Here is a 22,521-nt window from a genome sequence, read left to right as displayed (position 1 = left end):
CAACTGTTTCAAATGAGAATTTCCACTCCTTTAACCTTGATGAGACAATTTTAAGTCCAATGTTGGCCACCCTGGAAAGATGTGTGTCCGAATAATATATTAGTATTAAAGGGAAAGTGTCATATAAAATGTGCATTTGAAATGTTGTAATATATATAGACAAATCCTAATTTACAAATTTGTAATTACAATAGCGCTGTAGTTTAAAAGCATTTTGGTAATGGTTAAATATGGTCTCTCAGCTTGACATGGGCTTGTTAGAAAGAGATAATATGTGAGCGGTAGAACTCTATGGAGAGTGGATCAACAGTTAACTTTCCATTGTGGTTCTCCTTTAATACTGTCTGATATACAGTTTATACCTTATAACAAGGGTGTCACTGTTGCCATATGGTTTATTGGAAGTATGTGAGCAATATGTACGTGAATCATTCATTAGTGAAATTGCTTAAAGTAGGCTATTTTGGTAACTAATTAAATTTAATCCTGTTTTATTTTAATTATTATTATGCTTGAGATTTCTAATGTTACTGAAAAAATCTAAGAAAAGAATATGTAGGAGATAATTAAAGTGACAGCTAGGACACCTGACTCAGGCCCCTATTTGACAGTCGTCACTTATAGTAAGCTGGAGAGCTCCACATTCAACCTGTAGAATCCAAGAAACATCTAGAAATTATAAATAATAAAAATACCACTTACCATTATAAAATGCCAGTCATATTCAGAAACAGGTCATATCTATCCAAGGTAATTTAAAAGCCATGTTTCTGATCTCACACACGCTTTTAATAAAAGCACATATTTCAGTGAAATATAACGATGACTCTCTATCAGGTTGCAGAGTTTGAGAAATTAGTTTAATATACGATTGAATGTAAAATGTGATCTAAGGTGGATGTATCTTGGCGTTGGGATGACATCACTTCTCAGACGTGTTTCTTAATGACATCTGACAATTAACATAAAATATAGCTTAAGTAATACCGCAAAAATAAATCCTAATTTCTTATGTATACCTGTGTCACATAGAATAAAAGGAAGATGATCTTTCATCAAATGTAATAGCAGAGCTTGGCATTCCGTGAAGTAATTAATGGGAAGCTGCTTGTTACGTAGCTAGAGTGGCAACAAACACAGAGCTCAGTGACAGTGTGACACAATGAAGTTGACAGAAATAAGTAGACAAAGGTACAGACGTACTGTCATGACGCTAGTTACTAGAGCCTTGAGGAGTCAATATATCTTTGAGACAAATACCTTAATTTATTTCTGTTTAATGCCTTTTTTTAGACCGTGGGACCATCAGCCTTATTAAGAAATAGAAAAGAACCCTGTGATTTGGGCCTTAAAGGTAATAAATCTTCTAAGATTATAGTAATGTTGTGATGGTGTGAACATAAATTTTTTTGGATTGCTGTCTTCTTTGGTACCATTACTAGAAAACCATGTGTTTATGTTATACGCCATTATCTGACTGATCACATCATCATGGAGTCATGAGAAAGCAGGTCAATACTGTCAGTACGTAAGTACATACCAGATAATGGATGACTAAGGATGGCTGGGTAATTGGTGTAATGTTTCAGTCATGAAACCGTAATCACACTGAGTTGACAGTAATGTTGAATGGTAAAGGAGATGTGGTGTTATTACAGTGGTATATGCAGCAAAGGATTCCTATAAAGGTTGTCTATATTCAGATATAAAGCTATAAACAATATCAGGGGTGTACAACGAGTCCTGGTAAAACCTAGCAAACTAAGATTATGTAATTAACTGCAACAAAACATTCCTGAGATTATTTGTTACTGACTCAAGTAAGGAACATTCAAATTAGGAAAATCTCAAAACAATTCAGCATAGATATAAAGTTATGATTACTCTAAATAGGGATAAGGTAGCGTTTATCCACAAGCACAGGCCTCTCTGTCTGTTAATATAGGCCATTCTAGGTATGTCTGTTTAACTATCTGGTTTTGTCTGTCTATCTATCCATCCATCCTTTATATTCTCTTTTTGGTGGAGACCATTACTGACCAAGTCTGCTTTTTTTTTCTTTATTTTTGATATGAGCCATAGAAAACAATACATACGTATAACCATAGCCTTTGAGCATTGTAAGACAATACGTATATCATGAGTGTTGCATTACCAAAACAGTACAGGAAAATAGTTCTGCTTACATTCATCTTTGTTAAATTTGGTAGAGTATTTATTATCTCACAAGAGTATATAACGGTCTAGGGTTATTTACTGCCCACATCATTTAAAACTGGTAAGTAAATAAAGAAGGTTCAGAGGGGGAGGAACTGGAAGGAAGAAGGAGAGGAAAAGGGGGCATGCACTGTGATAATATAGGATTATTAGTAAAAAAAAAAAGTGTGTCTTATCCATAGGACATGGTATATTCTTGCCATGGAATCCAAACTTTTTTTAAAGAAGGGACAATATTATAAAATAATGTTGTTAAGTGTTTTTATTGCATCTTAGCTCTTACTTCCCCTATTGGTGGAACTGCTGTTCCCAGCCAGGCAACTGCAAGGACTCTCCTTGCAGCTAATGTTATCTTATTGCAGGGCTTCTAGGCAGTTTTCTGAAAGGCCTCTATAGGTCGTGAGAATATAATAAAGCCAGGGGGCCAGTGCAAAGGGTCTGTGAAAAACCACTGCTAGTAAATTCTCCCACCTCTTTCCACTCTGGCCATGCGGTGAAGCTGGACCAGGGAGGTATGCCATCTAAAAAGGAGTTTATACATCTGTTCTTGGGAGATGACACATATAACTATCCCCCTAGCTGCTTCCCATATATCCTAACATGAATCTCAATCCAACATAATAGCCCCCAAATTGAAGAGCTGTAGCAGTTATAACCGCATATTATAGAGATAATGCTCTTTTGCTTGGTCCCCTGTAGACACATACTTTTGTAAAAAAGTTAATTGCATAGTTATATATATCTATATATCTGTCTATGCATATATGTTTTTTTCATCTGTCTGTCTATGTCTGCTTATCTATCTGTCTATCTACCTATAAGAACATTTAAAATAGCACTTTATAGGCTACTGGAGCCCAAACGATTCACACTGTTCTGGGCTGCTTCTAGTAACCAGAAAGGGTTCTGTGCAGGGCTGCCATCAGAAATTGTGGGGTACCTAACACAGCTCAAGGTCTGGGCCCCCGTGTGCCCGCCTCCAAGCCCCGCCTCCAAATCCCGCCCACCGGAATACACACACACACACACACACAAAAGGACACAGACACAGAAAGATACACACATACTAACAGACACACACACATATAGACACATACACAGACACACACACACACTGATATACAGACACACACTGACGTACATACATACTCACATACTGACACACATACATACATACTGACAAACAGACATACATACAAACTGACATACAGACATACACATAAATACATAACGGCATACATACACATACATACACACACACACAGATAGATATATACATACACAGATACATACATACACACATACATACACACTGACAGACATACACACACACTGACATACACACTGACATACACACACACACAGACATACACACACACACAGACATACACACACACAGACATACACACACACACAGACATACACACACACAGACATACACACACACAGACTGACACACACACAGACAGACACACACACAGACAGACATACACAGACAGCATACACACACACAGACATAAACACACAGACACACACAGACAGACATACACATAGACAGCATACACACACAGACATAAACACACAGACGACATACACAGACATACACACACACACACTGACATACAGACATACACACAGACAGACATACACACTGACATACAGACATACAGACATACACACACAGACATACACATACATACACACTGACATACACACACACAGACATACACACTAACATACCGACATACACACTGACATACACACACAGACATATACACACACACACACACAGACATACATACACACAGACATACACACAGACACACACGCAGACATACACACTGACATACACACAGACACACACGCAGACATACACACTGACATACACACAGACACACACGCACACATACACACTGACATACACACAGACACACACGCAGACATACACACTGACATACACACACACACTGACATACACACACACACTGACATACACACACACAGACATACACACACAGACATACACACACACACAGACACACAGACATACACACACACACAGACACACACACACAGACACACACACACAGACATACACACAGACAGACATACACAGACAAACACACACACACTGACATGCACACACACACACAGACATACACACTGACATACACACACATAGACAGACAAACACACACACACTGACATACATACACACTGACATACACACACCTCATTTATCAGCCACCCTCCTCTTACCTTTAAGTTGCAGGAGGGTGGCTGGGGATGATGGGAGTGAGCGGATGCCTCTCCTCTCTCCTCTCCTTTTTCCTCTCCTCTGCTCTCCTTCCGCGCGCAGTAAGCTGGGAAGAAGTGACCGGACGTCACTTCCTCCCAGCAGCCCTTGCGGTGCTGCCGCAATTTTTTTTTTTTATAGGGGCTCGGTCGCGCAATTACCCGGTCGCAGCGCTGACCGGGCCCCTGAAGATATAGGGCCCATCGGGTGGCCCTAAATGCTTGGGCCACCTGATGGGCCCTGGTGCAGATGCACCTGCGGCAGTTTTGCCGCTCCACGTGGGGGCCCGGGCGGCCGGGCCCCCCAGGGCCGCCGGGCCCGTGACAACCATCATGGTTGTCACCCCCTGATGGCGGCCCTGGTTCTGTGCACATGGTTCCGGGCGTCTAGCCCAAGCAAAATGCAATGACTACTCCTTGAAGGCTGCATCCAAGACCAATCCCCAATACCACCTTTACACCAATGTTTTCTGTATCCCTCACACCCAATCCTGCTAGCCACATTAGCAGTGACAAAGGCAATTTCAGTGGAAATATTTCTTGGTCCATCTGATGGAATAGAAATCACTTGGAATGATTCCCTGGTGTTGCTGAGTTGCCTTATTGGAAAAAGTTCATTGACGGATACGGATGGATTGTGTATCGGATGTGTGAAAGTAGATGTGTATTAGAGAGTTGCAGTGTGTGCAATTTAAGGTTGTGCCTCTGCCCATCCTGCTAAGACATTTGGACTTTTTACCCTAATAGGGTTAGCTCTCCTTGTCTCTCTGCAATTCCCTCCATGTCCCTCACATGTCTCTGCAGTTCTGCCAATGTCTTATTGTGTTTCACTTAATTCCCATCCACACTTTATTAGTCTTTCCAATCCCACAATTGTCTCTCCCGGCTGCTGCTTCAAATTCTCCAGTCCCTCGTGTCTCTGCTATCTTCAGTTGTCCCTCATGCAACTCTGCCATCTTCAGTTGTTCCTGATGTGTCTCTGCTATCTTCCCTTGTCTCTTATATGTCTCTGCCACTTAAGTCCCTTCCACACTGTATATGTCTCTCCAATTCAACAATTGTGTATCCCTGCTCCTGCATGCCTATATGACTGCTGCAGAGGAATGCCTTTCCCTCTACTTGGTCTATCCATTCCTGTTCTGTTGCTGGGTGCTTTATGAGAGAAGATAATGGGCAGGGATTTGATGTTTCTCTGTCACCTCCATTCACACAGCATGGGTGGCAGATTTAGTACTTCAAAAGCCATTCCTCTGTTCTAGACCTCTCTCCATATGAATGACTTCTGAGTGCAACCTCTTCCCTGCTGGCCGTCACTTTATGCCACTTCTTCCATATTCCCTTAAAATTGCCTTGTTTTCAACTTGTCAATCAACCTTTTAATCACAACTATTTGTTATTTTACTTCCCTTTCTCTGTCTCAATACTCCAATTATTTTGAATTTAAATTTTAAAAACGAAAATGGTTTGAGAGGAAACTGAAGAACAGCACTTAAACAATAGTTTATAATGGCTATGGTGTTTAATCATTCGTGCAGACGCACACACGTTTCTTTACTGTTTTGTTTGTTTTATTCTAGCCCTTTGTTTCTTGCAGATCCACACATTTATAAGACAATCGTGTATTTATAGAACAAAATAGCTTACATAAACTAATCTGTATATCTGTTAATTAGTTGGCTGCTGAAAAAAAGGTTATTGTGATTTTATGCCAATGTAAAAATTAAACACAATAAAACATTTACAATAGACACAATTTTAATGGACCTTTATGGGGTCATCAGTGGTTGTCGTTCAACCACTTCAGGACTGTGTTTTTAGCGTTATAATGTGTTGGGTCATGGCAACTCTGGCATATCTGCTATGTATGTGTTTGGTCAAGCTTAATTTCTCTCCTCATTTAGTTTATTTAGTTTTAGAGGAATCAGAGCATTGGGCATGATAATGTCATATTCTTTGCACACTGATTCATTCAGCCATTTCAGACCACATAAGAAAAGAGAAACTTTTATAATGATTTAATATTTAAAAAAAAAATTCATTTTGTATTATGTTGATTTCTTTTTATATATATTGATATTTGGTTATATATATATATATATTTTTTTTTTCATTTTTATATTAAAAACAAAAATAATTCAAACATATTAAATAATTTGAAAAGCTTATCCAACAATATTAAATCGAGGCCAATATTAGAAAATATTTAAATAAATAAATTTTTAAGTAGAACCACAAGGAGTTGACAGTTTATACCAGGTCTTTACTGATGGTATCAGCTGATCCAATGTTTATTTATGGTAAAATACAGATGTATCGACTTTGCTACCCCAGTTTGCATTAGTTTATATTCTGCAGGACATGTGCAGCTTTGTTTGCAAACTTTACTAGACACTTGTACTATATATTTTATCACCAAGCTCTTTCAAAGTTTGTTATATTTTTACTTTGTCTTTTCCCACAGACATACAGTGGCTTTGTGGTTACAATGTGTAGGCCAATACTGAATAATACAGTTTGTGTTCAACTATTTCCCTCAAGTATAGAAATATCCGATATGCTGAGCAGGCCCCGAGGGGGTCTAGTCAGTGTGTGACTGTCTTACTAACGATGTTCATAATGGGTGTGTCTGTCTGTAAATGGGGTTGGCCTGCCCACTGAAGGGCCAGGGCAGCATGCCTGGCTGGCCCCGTACTGACAGGACCATGCAGGGAAAGTGCTGGGACATCAGGGAACTAAAGCATGATGGCGGGACAAGACCCTGAAATTGGGACTGTCTCACCAAAAGGGGGACTGCTGAGAGGCATGTTTACACAGTACGGTTTTAAAAAAAATGTACCTTGCCCAGGCATATATTTTTTTGCTGATATATGCTATAATACACTGCAACGTCTTCATGGGCCGGGAACTGAGAGTTTGATGGGCCTAATGAAAGAAGTTGAATTTATATATTAATTGTCATGGTAGCTGTTATGGATTGTGTGTGTGACATATGACAAGCTTAACGATCAACGTAGACTCTGAATTCTGCCCCCTGTGTACTTACAATGCTACATAACTGGTTTGGGGACTGAACAACACTAAACGCAGTCACCAGGCACAATACAGTATGATTAATGTACAGTGACTGGGAAACAATGAATAAGACAAAAAATGCATTATAAGTGGAACTTGGAATAAATACAGAAATAAATCATTCTTACATTGTAGCTTCCTTTTTCAAAGCTTGGCCCTTGGAGAGTTGCTCCAAAAGTCCCTAAGTTAATCACTATGCAGTAGGCATGAACCAGCCTGCTCCTATTCCTCTGTGACTTCAGCGAGAAACTCTGACTTTTTATAATACTGATACTGGAGTAGGTTGTTTCTGCTCTAACAGTTCTATCGAGTCATTTGTATCTGAATGGCTCTAGATGACCAAGCTTGTCTTTTTTTTTTTATGTATAGCATAATGATGCCCTTCTAAGATCATGTTACACCTTTTTTTTTTTTTTAATGTATAGCACAGGGGTAGGCAACCTACGGCACTAGTGCCATTCACGGCACTCAAGACGTCTTTGCACGGCACTCAAGGCTGCTAGAGCCAAACAAGCTCTGGCCTATCAGGAGTCCCAGTATCAGATATCTGCTAATACGAAGAGATGGTGAAGGACAATCCTCAATTTATGCGTTGCAGCACGTAGAGGGGATTTCAGATCACTTCCTCTCAGCACTTGTGAATGGGAATCCATACTGCAGTAGAGCAGCCTGCAGCTGCTGTTGCAGCTCCTGTCCTTGACCTGTACCTGGCCGGCAGGGTCCCCACTAGAACCCAGGGAAGCCACCCACACTGCTAGATATACACAGAAATGCAGAATAACCAAACTCTCATCCAAATAATATGAACAGCCCACACACAAACATACACACAATCCGAACAAACGCAACACCACTAAAAATCCACATGCATGCACACAACCCCACATGCAGCCTCTCACGTGCAATACCCCAAACAGCCCACACACACTACCAAACACACAATGTGACATATCCATCCATGAGCAGCCCTCATACACAGCCCACATTCATATGTATCATACACAATACCATAAACTATGCATGAACATATACAATCTAATAACTCATATACTCACAAATACAACGATACAAAGCAATTACAGTAAAAATAACACAAGCAGAATACGGCAGCATACACACCTCAATTTAAAAAAATAGGACGGCACGCTACGGGACATCACCATCCTATATCGGCACAGTGCTGCTAAAAGGTTGCCTACCCCTGGTATAGCATAATGATGCCCTTCTAAGATCATGTTACACCTTTGTTAAAGAACCACAAGTCATTTTTTTTTTTCATTCTGTGTGCAAAGTTTTTTAACATTTGGCTTCTGATAATCGAGTCAAGGTTAAAAAAAGTTTAGTGGCACTTTGAAACTGAAATATATTCAAGATAATTGACAATTTATAAGCTCTGGAGAACACTTAAGATTCAGAATCTTGGCATTATTATGATTACATTCCTTCAAAGTCCAATTGAATTTAATTTTTAAACTGCAATATTATATTTATATATTTAAACTTAATAACTAATACTAAGAAGACACTTTCTGTTTTTGTTCAGGCAAAAGACATTCCGAAGATAAGAGAAGCTTTCAGCCACAAGTAAGCCAACATTTTTCATGGAAACTCTCTAGACACAAATCAATTGATCAGTAACTAACCTCAGAGACCATTTTTATTGCGTATGACAAATGTCACTTATACTTTTACTTCCATACTGGTTTTGTGCACATTCTCCCTTTTCTTATTTAAAAAAAAAAAAAATCTGTTATTCCATCCTTTATATATTATCAACACTTCTAACTGTTTTTTCTAACCTTTTTTCCAGTTTAATTTCACCATTGATTAGACAAAATAAGCAGACAACTTAGTAATAATGCTAGGAACTAAAGGCACATTTGCGATTTGAAGGTTTTTTCTATACAATAAACAAAAAGGGAAAATGTGCTTACCTGTCTCAGAAAACCCACCACTCACCTTTTTTGTAAACATAACTGTATTTTATGTTTGTATGAATTGGTATGGTTAGAAATAAGTGTGTAATATCTGTCTAACCTCCAGTAGGGACAGGGCTGTGGGTGACAAGAACCCTTATTTAGTGTTACACCGCTTGAATTGGTTTAATACTGAATGGAGGGACACTGCCAGAGGACTCCGGCACAATAACCAATTCAATGAAATTAAATTGGTATAGTGCCTCCAGAGTCCCTTTTTATTTTACTATGTATCCTCAATTAAAAGCAGTTTTCAAATACAACTGTTCATCTCTTATTTGTTGTAGGCGACTGAACTCTCATACAAAACTCATACAAGAACTTCCTTTATAACTGTTGGCACTCTGGAAAAAGGAGGCATATTTGTAAGTATCTGAAAAAGAAAAAGTGCCTTGTATACATAAAAACGTGCTCTACCTCTGTTGTATAGGTTATAGGTCCAGTGTTTAAGCTTGTAAATGCATTTTCACCATCAGCACCCAGACATCTACTTACTTAAAAGAACACTATAATCACCAAAACAACTTTAGTTTAATGAAGCAATTTTCGGTTATAGATCATGTCCCGGCAGTCTCAGCGCTTAATTCTCTGCCATTTAGGAGTTGAATCACTTTTGTTTCTGTTTATGTAGCCCTAGCCACACCTCCCATGGCTGTGACTGACACAGCCTGCATGAAAAAAATGGTTTCATTTTCAATCAGATGGTACTTACTTTAAGGGTTTTTTTTTTTTATCTCCTGCTCTAAAAATTTAACTTTAATTACAATCAGGAGACTCCTGCAGAGCCTAGCAAGCTATTAATAGAGCAGGAGATATTCTTACTTAAACAGAATTTACAATAAAGGAAGTGTAAACATTAGATGAATCTTTACAGGAAGAGTTTTGGAAGACTGCATAAGTCACATGCATGGAGGTGTGGCTAGGGTTACATAAACCCAGTGATTTAACTTGTATAACTTATTATAGCCTTAGTAAGCCAAAGATTTTTCGTGGCAATAGTTTCCCTTTAATTATGTCCTCTCTGAAAATGAAAGAGGGCTGCTCTATAAATAAGGACATATCTGCCTTATTTCATACTGTGGTTATAATTATGCCCCAGAACGGTGGGCTTATTGAATTACAGTTTATATGTGTGCTTCTTGGTGCAATGTTGGAATCCTTATTTTTAATGTAAGGTCTCAAAGTGCAGCCAATTCATTCCCCATAGAAGAAGTGTAGTAGTGTACCAACAAGCTTGGAGTAGTAGGCACTCAGTTAGACTTAAGTATCTGCTCATATCTATTGATAAGTCTAATTATACCAGACATCTAGCAGAGCCATACAAAGCAACTAATGGAGCCATACTCTTTTGTGACTAGACACACTCTTACAACAGAAATTTAGTAATTGTGGTATGTATCAAATAAATGCATCTAGTAAGCACAATACAACCAAGGCAGATACAAAAACGAGATTAATTAGAAAATGTAAACTGATTAATATAAAAAAAATACAAAATAAATTAAAAAAAAAGGTAACTTAAAAAGTTATTGTAAACAGTGAATCTGTGAACAACAAAAGGGAATGTTTAGTGAATTAATTCTGCGCCAACTGTCTGTTGGGAATGCTGGAAATTCAGTTTTATCTTCGGGAAAATAATTTTTTGTCTTATCACATCATTTTCTACAAGTGACAAAAAGTGTCAGTGTCTGAATATAATTTGCGATTGAAAAAGTAATTCTACTGGACCGCATTCGGAAAAACCAGGGGATAAAAGGGCTAAGTTACAAAACGCACGAACACAAAGTCGCCGCTTACGCGGACGATATGCTGTTTTTCCTTAAGAACCCAGCAGATTCCATACCACAGTTATTGACCAAATTCGAAAACTATGGGCGCCTCTCAGGGCTAAAACTCAACCTGACGAAGTGTGACATTCTTAACATCACCGTACCTGAGACCGAATGCATGCAATTGAAACGAAGATTCCCGTTCCACTGGTGCCATGAACGAATAAAATACCTAGGACTATGGATCACACATGAAGTACAGGACATCTACGCGCACAATTACACACCCCTTCTAACTACCATCCTTGGAGACCTCAAGAGATGAAACTACGCGCACATATCATGGCTGGGGAGGATAGCGGTTATAAAGATGAATATCCTCCCCAGGATCCTGTACCTTTTCCACACAGCGCCACAAACGATACCACAATCGTTTTTCGCGACACTCAAATCGGCGCTCATACAATACGTATGGAGGGGGGACAGGGCACGAATTAGTTACGAAAAGCTTTGCTCCCGAGTCGTTGGGGAGGACTGGCGCTACCGGATATCAAACGATACCACCAAGCCACGGTACTACAGAGGCTGAGGGAACTACACATAGCTTCACCCCACAAAAGGTGTGTGACACTATGGAGAGACGCCACATACAATCGACTGCACACGCTGATGTGGCACAAAGAAACGGAAGCACAAACAGCCCTGGGAGAGGACTCCCCAGTTACACAGACGCTAAAGCACTGGAACATACTGAGAAAGGAACCACAGATCTCGCCCAAGCCGAGCCCGCTAATCAGGGCCGCCATCAGGGGGTGACAACCATAACGGTTGTCACGGGCCCGGCGGCCCTGGGGGGCCCGGCCGCCCGGGCCCCACGTGTAGCGCATGCTGATGGGGCCCATCGGGTGGCCCACTCACTTAGGGCCACCCGATGGGCCCTGTATCTTCAGGGGCCCGGTCAGCGCTGCGGTCGTGCAATAGCGCGACCGGGCCCCTTTAAAAAAATCCCAGCCGCAAAGTACTGCTGGGAGGAAGTGGCCGTCACTTCCTCCCAGCTCCCTCCCCTCCCCTCAGTGCCGCGCGGGAGGGAGGAAAGAAAACCGCCGCTGGAGCCACGCCGACTCCCATCAGCCACAGCCTTCCACCTGCAAAAAAGGTAAGAAAAATTATCTGTATTTGTGTATGTATGTCTGTGTGTATGTCAGTATGTCTGTGTGTATGTTAGAATGTCTGTGTGTATGTCTGTGTGTATGTCAGTATGTCTGTGTGTATGTCTGTATGTCTGTGTGTATGTTAGAATGTCTGTGTGTATGTCAGTATGTCTGTGTGCATGTCTGTATGTATGTCAGTATGTCTGTGTGTATGTTAGAATGTCTGTGTGTATGTCAGTATGTCAGTATGTCTGTGTGTATGTCAGTATGTCTGTATGTATGTCAGAATGTCTGTGTGTGTATGTCAGTATGTCTGTGTGTATGTATGTATGCCAGTATGAATGAATGTATGTCTGTGTGCATGTATGTAATGTCGGTGTATGTATGTGTAAGTCCTCATGCATGTGTGTCTGTATGTATGTTAGTATGTGTCTATCTGTCACTATGTATGCCTGTGTGTCTGTGTATGTGTGTGTGTGTCAGTATGTATGCCTATATGCGTGTATTTCTGTTTCAGTATGTGTGTCTGTTAGTATGTATTTTTGTGTGTGTGTGTCCTTTTGTATCAGTGTGTGTTTTTGTGTATGTGTGTATTCCTGTGGGCTGGATTTGGAGGCGGACCCTGTGGGCGGGATTGGAGGTGGGCCCCAGGGGGCCTAGACCCTGAGCTGAGTTAGGGGCCCCAAAATTTCTGGTGGTGGCCCTGCCGCTAATCCCCTTAACCCAAAACCCACACCTGGGCGATGGACTTGCGCCGTCCGCCTGCCCAATAGACAGCCAGGATGGATACATACCCATACACATTGTGCTTAATAATACGGGAGTAAAACCGCTATGAGAAATAGCAGACGGAAGATCGGCCACGCTCCTACACCAATTCCATTACACCCAGTTGAAACACTACTACCATAACCTGCCACATACGGCTAAAATCCACAGAGACCTTACGTGGTATGAGACGCTGTGCTCACAAGCACCGGAGGCAGATGGGAGAGTCTCGGCGATATACCAAACCCTAATCACAGGAAATAGAGCAAAAAACAACCTATACAAGCGCCAATGGGGAGAATTGGCAACCAAATCCTTCACGGACGACCAATGGGAAAAAATCTTGATACTGCAACACAAGAGCTCATCTAGCTCCCACTTCCAGGAGGTAAACTACAAGTTGCTAGTGCATTGGTATCGCACACCATCCTTACTCAGCCGATACATCCCGACTATCCCGAACACTTGCTGGAGATGCAACGAGGGCTCTGGCTCAATACGGCACATCTGGTGGGACTGCACGAAAATTCAGCCATACTGGAGGAGCATAGAACATGAAATACCAGACATACTAGATGACCCCCCACACCTAACAATGGAAACAGCCCTCTTACATCACACGGAGTAACCCCTTTCTACCTATAAAAAATCGATCATGAGGCATCTGCTGAATGCAGCGAAATCCCTGATCCCACTGCATTGGAAGAAAGAAGATCCACCCACAACGGAACAATGGAAATGCAAAGTGGAAGAAATGCGTACTGCAGAAGCCAAGATAGCAGACCTGTTGGGAAGAGGAGAACGGCACACGGAAATCTGGAGACCGTGGCTGTTATATATAGTGTAGGAGATGAGGCGCAAGTAGACACACAGTAGTGTTCACACAGAAGAGGGGAGACGAGGGACCCGGGCGCGCCAGGAGGGCAACCCGCACACCTCAGCCTCACTGCCCACCCCAACCGACCCTACATGTCCTCCCCCTCCCCCTCCCCTCACCGACCCAACCAGAGACAACACACAAACACAAACACGATCCAGATCAAGACACAAGTAGGGACGACACCCTTGATACCGCTGTGGAGCTGGAGACGAGCGAAATCCACGATATCGCTGGGGCTCAGGAGGTGACACGTGGGGTTAAATGAGGCACAAAAGGGGAATTCACCCAGAAATGTGGAGAGCCGCCGCAGACAAAGGAGGACACAAAGCAATAACACAACAGGGGAAACTTGGGACACCACAACTGACATGGCCCCACGATACGCCAACACCACATGTATAGATAGAGGTACAGATACCCACTGACACACACTGATCGACACAGGAAATAAAACCAGGAGTCAACCGCACCAACACTAGATCGAACAAACAAAAGATTCCGACTATCTCCACGAGCAAGGAACCCACATAGGCAAACACACAACAACTAGAAAAGGCCACACACGCGACCACTGCATACTACCCAATCAATGACCACCAAAAAAATTGCAAACCAGATGGAAGCAATAACAAACACATAATATTAGACGGCAGAGACGTGGGGAGGGAGACCGCAGGACATAGGAGAAACCTAGCGAATTGCTAGGAACATGGTCCAGCGAACATATATCGAAAATATAACGCATAAAAGGAACGCACAAAACTGACATCTAGGTCGTTACGACTAATCCCCACGTTCTCAAAAAAAAATAAAAAAAGGGAGCCTACCATAGGACAGGATCCCGAGACACAAAACACACATGGGGAAGACTCCAATAAATACAGGAACCCAGGGGACTTAGGGGACAGAGTCTCCCAGGGTATAATCAGATAATCCTACCTACCCTAACAGAAGGTGCACAACACCCTGAGCACAGGTACACAAATCAGATAAGGGGAATTGCAGCGGAAAGGAAAATGGGAAGAGAGGAAGCTGGCAAACGTACTGAAACACGACCTACTGAAAACGAGGCCTGCGAGCCCATAGGAATATGATGTCAAGTTAGATGCATTGATATATAACATTACGCATGAGACCTGCGTGTCTCCTCACCAACTTTGCATGCTTGTACACATCTGCATTTTCGTCAATAAAAACCATATTTGCATAGAAAAAGTAATTCTAATGTATAAACATTTTGCAAAGTTTTTTAATTTTCATTATGCATGCAACAAAAGTCCCAGTGGACACGTTTTGGTGAGAATTTCAATGAGAGATGAAAATGGGAAATACGTTTATTAAATGTAAAAAAATACTGTCCCTATCTTAAGTCATCCTAAAAATATAGAGCATTTCAACCTCATTTATTGTTGTAATACACTCATATGTTAGCAAGATGCCATTGGTTTCCTTAGCATTTACGCAAGGTATATTTTATTATAATAAACATGAATGAAACATGTATATGAAATGATTGAATGTACAATATTTAAGTAATATTGTGTTTATATTTATCTTATATGTTTATTCATAGGGTCTGACAGAAACGATGATTAAGTCCTCTGATTTACGATTTAGTCTGGTATGTTTGTTTTGTTTATCTGTCTGTCTATTTATCTGTCTGTCAGACTTATTTGATACGGATATGGTGGGTTCAGTCAACCGAAGAATGAATCACCAGAGAATCCTAGAGATCTTCTGAATTTAGGTTTGTCAGAGGAAGTCTTGATTACACTGCAAGCAACTAGTGCAAGTCAATACCCCCAACGATATCACATATTAGTTGCACTCATTGCACAGGTTAGTGGCTTGCACACTTGTAGCGATATCTGCTCCTACTTTTCAATCTTGTCTCTGATTAAAAAAAAAAGAGGGCTACTCAATAAATAGGTGCAAATCTGCTTTATTTGATAGTAGGAGTGGAATTGTACTCCAGCCCAGTGGTTGTTTAGGGGTGAATTCATCAAAGTGAAGTTTCAATATGTGCGTAGGATTCATGGGGAGTCAGAGACTCCGGTAGAATTTGTGAGTAGTGTTTGTGAGACTCTTTACCTTAGAAATATGAAACACAAACTAACTAAATAATGGAACCATACTAGACTTGTTCACAAATTGCTTGAAGTCCCACACTCCAACATGTTTTATTGGTGAATCACAAAACAAATAAAATGGACATTGGACAATGCACAAAATCGCTTTGTTTGATTCGTTGTTTCAGTCTGTGTGATCAACAAAAACTATTATTAATGGACAGGGGACAGCCATCAAATTATTTTATTTAAAGGTCAAGTGAGAAGTGACCACTGACCAACAGAGGAACAAAAGAAGAAGAAATGGAAAAAATTAAATTTAAATTTTATATAATTAATAAATATATAATTTTATAAATATAGATTAGTATTTTTTATTTTTTTTTTAAACCGATTTTTCTATTTTTCCCTTTATTGATTACTTCTCAATTGGTCTTTGAACCATTGTGGTTCATCTAAATAGGCTGGGTAGATATTAAACACAAACGTTCAATAAAAAAAACACAACCAAAGAAGTAACAAAAAGAAAACACAAAGAAATGTAGATTTAGTGACTAAATTCCCACCAATCAACTATTGTAAAAGCCTGAAGTATTTAATTTGCATCAAAATATGTTTCAATTTACTTATTGGAGCATTGTATACAGATGCCAAAAGATGTTAATGCTTGGATATTTGTCTCTTGAAAAAGCAGAACATGATCTTCAAGCATTTTGCGATGTTCTATTGATTTTCATTATACAGCAAATTTCCAGTAGATATGTTTTGGTGAATTCCAGTGACACAGATAAGTAATAAGTACAATAAATATAAAAAATAGTATACTATAACTTTCCTCTGGCATCCCACCCTCATAAAATTCAATATTAAAGGCACATTATATCTAATCAAATTTTAAAGGGTCATCTTACTAACACATAAATAACTTGCAACAATAATTGAGGTTAATAATATGTTCATTACCGGCCTTGACATTTCTGAAAGTTATATTTTATTACAATCATGAATTCACATTTGTTTAAAATTATGGAATGTGTAATAGCTTCTTACTATTTTGCTTATACCTATCTATTATGTCCATCTCATAGGGTCTGACAGAAACAATGATGAAGTCCTCTGATTTACGGTTTAGTCTGGTAAGTTTGTCTGTCTATCCAATCGTCTGTCAGCTGTCTTTCAGTCTGTCTTTATGTCTGTCTACCTATTTGTCTATCCATCCGGGTCTCTGTCTGTCTGTCTATCCATTTTTCTTCATCTAGGCATCCATCTCCATGTCTATCCATCCAACTATATGTCTGTATGTCTGTCTATCCAACTATCCATCTGTCTGTCTGTTTATTAGGATACTTTTGGCTGCTGTAGGTCAGTAAGTTTGATTATGACAAAGGGTTCTTCTTGGTCAATATTTCTATGTACGATACCCTGAAAGAAGGCCACATTTATTTATAAATGCAGATCAGGATATAGCTCGGCATTTCCACAAGTATTTTAGAACAATAGTTTAGTACAGCGATCCAGGAGCCATGCTATATTTATAGATAATTAGATCCCTTGTGGCTCATTTATGGTAACATTTAGTAAGGTGACAACAAAATATATTTTACATAGACTGCCTATCACTTAAGCATTCGTATGTGAATGTGTGTATATAATAACATTATTATCTTTCAATAACAGCAAGATTTAATATCGTAAAAAGTTTGTAAATATTGATTTGCTATTAAAAACGTGTTTTCTAATTATTTTTGCTTGAATACTTACTGTGACTTCTTGTATGCAAAATGTTATCTTCGTACAGCGCTGGATTTGAGATGATTTAAAATTGTCCGTCAGTTATTTATTTTTATTTTTTTTATTATAAACTGAATAAAATATTTTTGCTAACCTTCAGCTTTCCCTTGGGTATGTTGGGCAGGCCGCCATCAAGGACTTCAAGGAACCTGTTATTTTCTCCTGTACCTTGAGAAACTCACATAGAATCAAATAGTTTTTAAAAAATAATGGGACTGGTTAGAGGCATATGACAGTAATGGTTAATGCTGGCTATAAGGAAAAGCTGATATTCACAGTGAACGTGTGGTCAACCTTTTTTATGGTTCTTGCATGCCTGACAGCAGAACTCCCTTAGGACATTATAATTCCAGATAATCATCATTATAATCTTAAGCCAACTACCAAATACCTTTATTATCTGCAGTTTGCATTTCCTGAACGGTTATTAATATATTTTTATGTTCAATATTTTTAATATTCAGATAAGTGAAGGCGCGGAGTGCATTTTCATTCCCAAAAAACTATTCCACGCAGAAGCACCTACAAAGTCCAGACATGTTGCGCAAGAGCTGATAAACTCCTTCCCTACGGAGAACAAGATCCGATCCTACTATGCTAGTCATCGAACATGGACGGCCTATAAGAACAAAATTATTGGTCAACAGTTAACTAGAACTGTTAAACATTAAATAAAGTGATAGCAACAACTCAAATTCAAATAAATGGAATATATTGCCAGCTAGATAAACTATGACTTTGGAAAATAATTTCTTCTATGTGGACAGACTGCGAGGAATGTAAGGAGTTATGGCATCCACGTAATATTTTTGGATAAGCTTTTAAAAAGATTTTTTTCAAAATGTTAAAATATCAAAAATAGATCATACATTAAACAAATACATGAAAATATGAAACATATCAAATATTAAAATATTTTTCAAAACATTAAATGATTTTAAAAGTGTATACAAAAATATTAAATCATTTGAAAAGTTTATCCAAAAATATTAAATCATTTAAAAAGTTTATCCAAAAATTTTAAATTGAGGCCTATGTGACTTGCAACAACTGTAGCTTAGCCCCCTACCACTGTAACTTTATACACTCTTTTATAATTTAGGAAGTATTTAAATGAGGACATACTACCTGATCGTAATACTGGTAGCTGTCATTTTAAGCAGCATAACCAATACAGCAGAGTCTGTGGGCACCATATGGGGAAGTTGGACATACACCTAGACCCTGGACTGCCACTTGCTCTTTTGATTATGATGCTTAGGGCATTCCTTTAAATTAATTCAAACTGTATTATCTCGTAGCTGATGTACACTCACATTAAAGGCACACTATAGTTACCAAAATAACTTCAGCTTAATGAAGCAGTTTTAGTGTATAGATCATGCATCCTAAGTTTCACTGCTGAATTCACTGCCATTTAGGAGTTAATTAAATCACCTTTGTTCTTGTCTATGCAGCCCTAGCCATACCTCCCCTGGTTGTGATTCACAATGGTTTTATTTTAAATCCTGTTAACTTTAAAAGCTTTTACCTTCTACTGTAGATGGAATTTTAATTGCATACTGAAGGCTCCTGTAGGGTCTAGCAAGCTATTAACAAAACAGGAGATACGTAATTCTAAATAAAACAGACTGTGCAATAAAGGAAGTGTAAACATTAGATGACTCTCTGCAGGAAGTATTTAGGAAGGCTGTGGTAGTCACATACAGGGAAGTGTGCCTAGGGCTGTATAAACAAAGTAATTTAACTCCTAAATAGCAGAGAATTGAGCAGTGAAACCGCATGGGGCATATCTGTATACCAAGACTGATTTATTAAGCTAAAGTTGTTTTGATGACTATAGTGTCTCTATAAGCCAGTTTGAAGCTTGTATAATATATTTAATGATGAAAAATTACCACAACGTCAAACTATTTAAGTTGTGCTATGAACGGCACCATTCTTAACATCCTTTCTCAAATGAAAACAAAATTATTTACATTGTTCTTTAAAAAAGTCCTAGGTTTGATTGTGGGGTAACAACATAAAGCAGACTGTAGAACCACTTTTGTACATTGGAACCAACTACTGTGATCTTAAATATGTAGGCACGATTCCAGTCTTCTTTCACTGGGTACTTCTCATAGTCATAGTAATCACTTATAATCCATATATTGATAAAGAAATAACCTTCTCTGTTGTGGCACTGAAATGATTATTGTTATTATTATTATTGCCATTTATATAGCGCTTCCGTACAGATTGCTGCCCTTTAGGAGAGAGCAAGAAATAGGTATGTGAGGTAGTGGTTACTCTGGGAGGCCATAAGCTTTCCTATAGAGATGGGTTTTAAGGCACTTTTTAAATGATTGAAGACTAGGGGAGAGTCTGTTGGCGATAGGCAGGCTATTCCATATGAAGGGAGCCGCCCGTGAGAAGTCCTGCAAGCGCAAGTTGGCCATACGGTGCGAGCAGCGGACAGGAGAAGGTCACGGGCATAGCGGAGAGACCGAGAAGGGGCATACCTATGGATCTGTGAAGAGATGGGTTAGTACTTTGAGTTGACTCCAATAGGACACAGGAAGCCAATATAAGGACTGACAGAGGGGTGAGGTGTGAGAGGACCCACTATAGAGGAAAATCATTACAGACTGTAGCGAGGTAATTCAGCACAATAGGAACATCTTTGCAGGTAGCATGTTGATTTAGTATGCCATGGCTGGGGGCATGCCCTCCTTGAGGTGCATGTTTGGAGCGGGGCTGCAGTGTTCAAGGCAGAGGTGAGGGTAGTGTTATATGTGGAGATGGCCAGTGAGAGACAGGAGAGGGAAGGGATTGATAGCAGTTGTGAATCAATATCAGCTGACAGCTGCTGGAGGTGAATAGAAATAAGGTTCCTCCTGAGTTAAGGGGGGTTAGGCTGAGGTTGTTTGGTGGGGGCGTACTCGAGAGCAAACAATGAGAGGTGGTGATCAGACAGAGGAAATGGAGTGTTGCAGATATTAGATACTGTACATGCATAAGAGAAGATGAGGTTGAGGGTATTGCCAGCTACATGGGTGGGAGAATTAGCCCACTGAGATAGCCCGAAGGAGGAAATAATTGAAAGTAGTTTAAAGGCTGCTGAGGTCAAAGTTGGGTTAATGGGAATATTACAGTTCCAGAGAATTAGGGATGGATTATTAGAAGAGAGGAAATAGGGTAGCCAGGCAGCAAAGTGGTCAAGGAAGAGGAGAGGGGACCCAGGGGGGGTGATAAATAACAGCAATGTTAGCAGAGAAGGGTTTGAAAAGGCAAATCAAATTAATTTCTAATGATCAGAAAGAGAGGGAATGGGGGTGGGGGGTGGGGAGAGGTTTGAAGGAGCAGTGAAGTGAGAGGAGAAGCCCTACACCACCACCTTTACATTCAGAGTGTCTTGGTTTATGGGAAAGTTGAAGACCACCAAAGGACAAAGATGCAGGGGTAGCAGTGTCAGAGGGGGAGAGCCATGTTTCTGTTAAGTCTAGTAAATCTAGGGAACAAGAGATGAAGAGGTCGTGGACAGCAGTGGATTTTGTAATATTGCAAACAAAGAGTGTATTCCAGAGGGCAGTATTGAAGGAGGATTTAGAGGAAGAGTAACGTGAGATGGGTATGAGATTGGTGTGCTTCCTTGAGTTAGTAGGTGGTGAGTTTGCTGAAATGGGACCGGGGTTTGGAGAGACATCGCCAGCTGCTAGGAGCAGAAGGGTAGAAAGGAAGTGAAGGTGGGAGTAGAATTTGAAAGTTTTGTAGGAGGGTATGTGCATAGAGGATTTGGGAGGAGTTGGAGGAGATAGGCTGGAAAGGTATATGTAGAGTGCATGGGATGAGTAGAGAGGGGAAGGGAGTAAGGTGGAAGTAATGAAGATGGCGTTGCCAGAGACAGGTGAGCAGAAGGATAGGGATATTTTAGTAATGAGTGAAGTTAGTTTGAAAGTGAAAAAAAGAAGGGAGAACATTATTTAGATAAAATGTGTTTTGTTGTACAGTTATGAAGATAATACATATGTACATATATAATCATAGGCATATATATATACACATATACCTATGAGTGATTAAACCATGGTTAAGGGTGCATTTTGTTAACAGAAGGATTTCAGTTGAGGAGAGGTTTAGTGACTTGATTGGTGTGTTTTGAAAACCAGCTGATCTGCACTATCTATAAGTATGGTAATGACCATGGGGTGGGTGGTGTGGGAAGGGGAGGGTGGCTAGCCTTCCTTCCAGAGATGATACCTCTGCTTAGAAGATTCTGCAGGGCTTGGTTGCTTGTGTGTACTGGGTGTAGTTAATCAATGCTGTTTTAGGGGCCTAGTCTGAAATTTAAAGTGTGGGGTTAGAAAAAAAAAAAGAGAAATAAACACACCATTATGGGTGGGAGACATGGAGATATTGAGGTAATAAGAGATGAAAAACCAGAGGAGATAACATTTGAGATAAAAAGATGTGAAGGATCAGATAGGTGAAAGTCATAAACAGTGAACATAAATTTACAAGATTATCAGAGAAAGAAGTAACACTAGCTAA

The 22,521-nt window shown here is 39.8% G+C and overlaps 1 protein-coding gene across 1 annotated transcript in view; it reads left to right on the top strand.

Moving 5' to 3' along the window:
• LOC134615461 (uncharacterized) overlaps window positions 1–18,920 on the top strand; it is a 117,282-nt gene extending 98,362 nt beyond the window's left edge. The window contains exons 12-17 of the mRNA XM_063459979.1: window positions 1,294–1,354; window positions 9,128–9,168; window positions 9,848–9,925; window positions 15,702–15,749; window positions 17,286–17,333; window positions 18,453–18,920. Coding sequence (XP_063316049.1) covers window positions 1,294–1,354; window positions 9,128–9,168; window positions 9,848–9,925; window positions 15,702–15,749; window positions 17,286–17,333; window positions 18,453–18,659 — 483 coding nt within the window. The 3' untranslated portion in view covers window positions 18,660–18,920. The remainder of the gene's footprint in view (window positions 1–1,293; window positions 1,355–9,127; window positions 9,169–9,847; window positions 9,926–15,701; window positions 15,750–17,285; window positions 17,334–18,452) is intronic.
• The last annotated feature ends 3,601 nt before the right edge of the window (window positions 18,921–22,521 follow it).

Source organism: Pelobates fuscus, chromosome 6 (genome assembly GCF_036172605.1).
Source record: "Pelobates fuscus isolate aPelFus1 chromosome 6, aPelFus1.pri, whole genome shotgun sequence".
In the NCBI taxonomy this organism is placed as follows: domain Eukaryota; kingdom Metazoa; phylum Chordata; class Amphibia; order Anura; family Pelobatidae; genus Pelobates; species Pelobates fuscus.
Note: the sequence above shows the minus strand (reverse complement) of the source record. Positions and strands in the feature narration are given on the sequence as shown.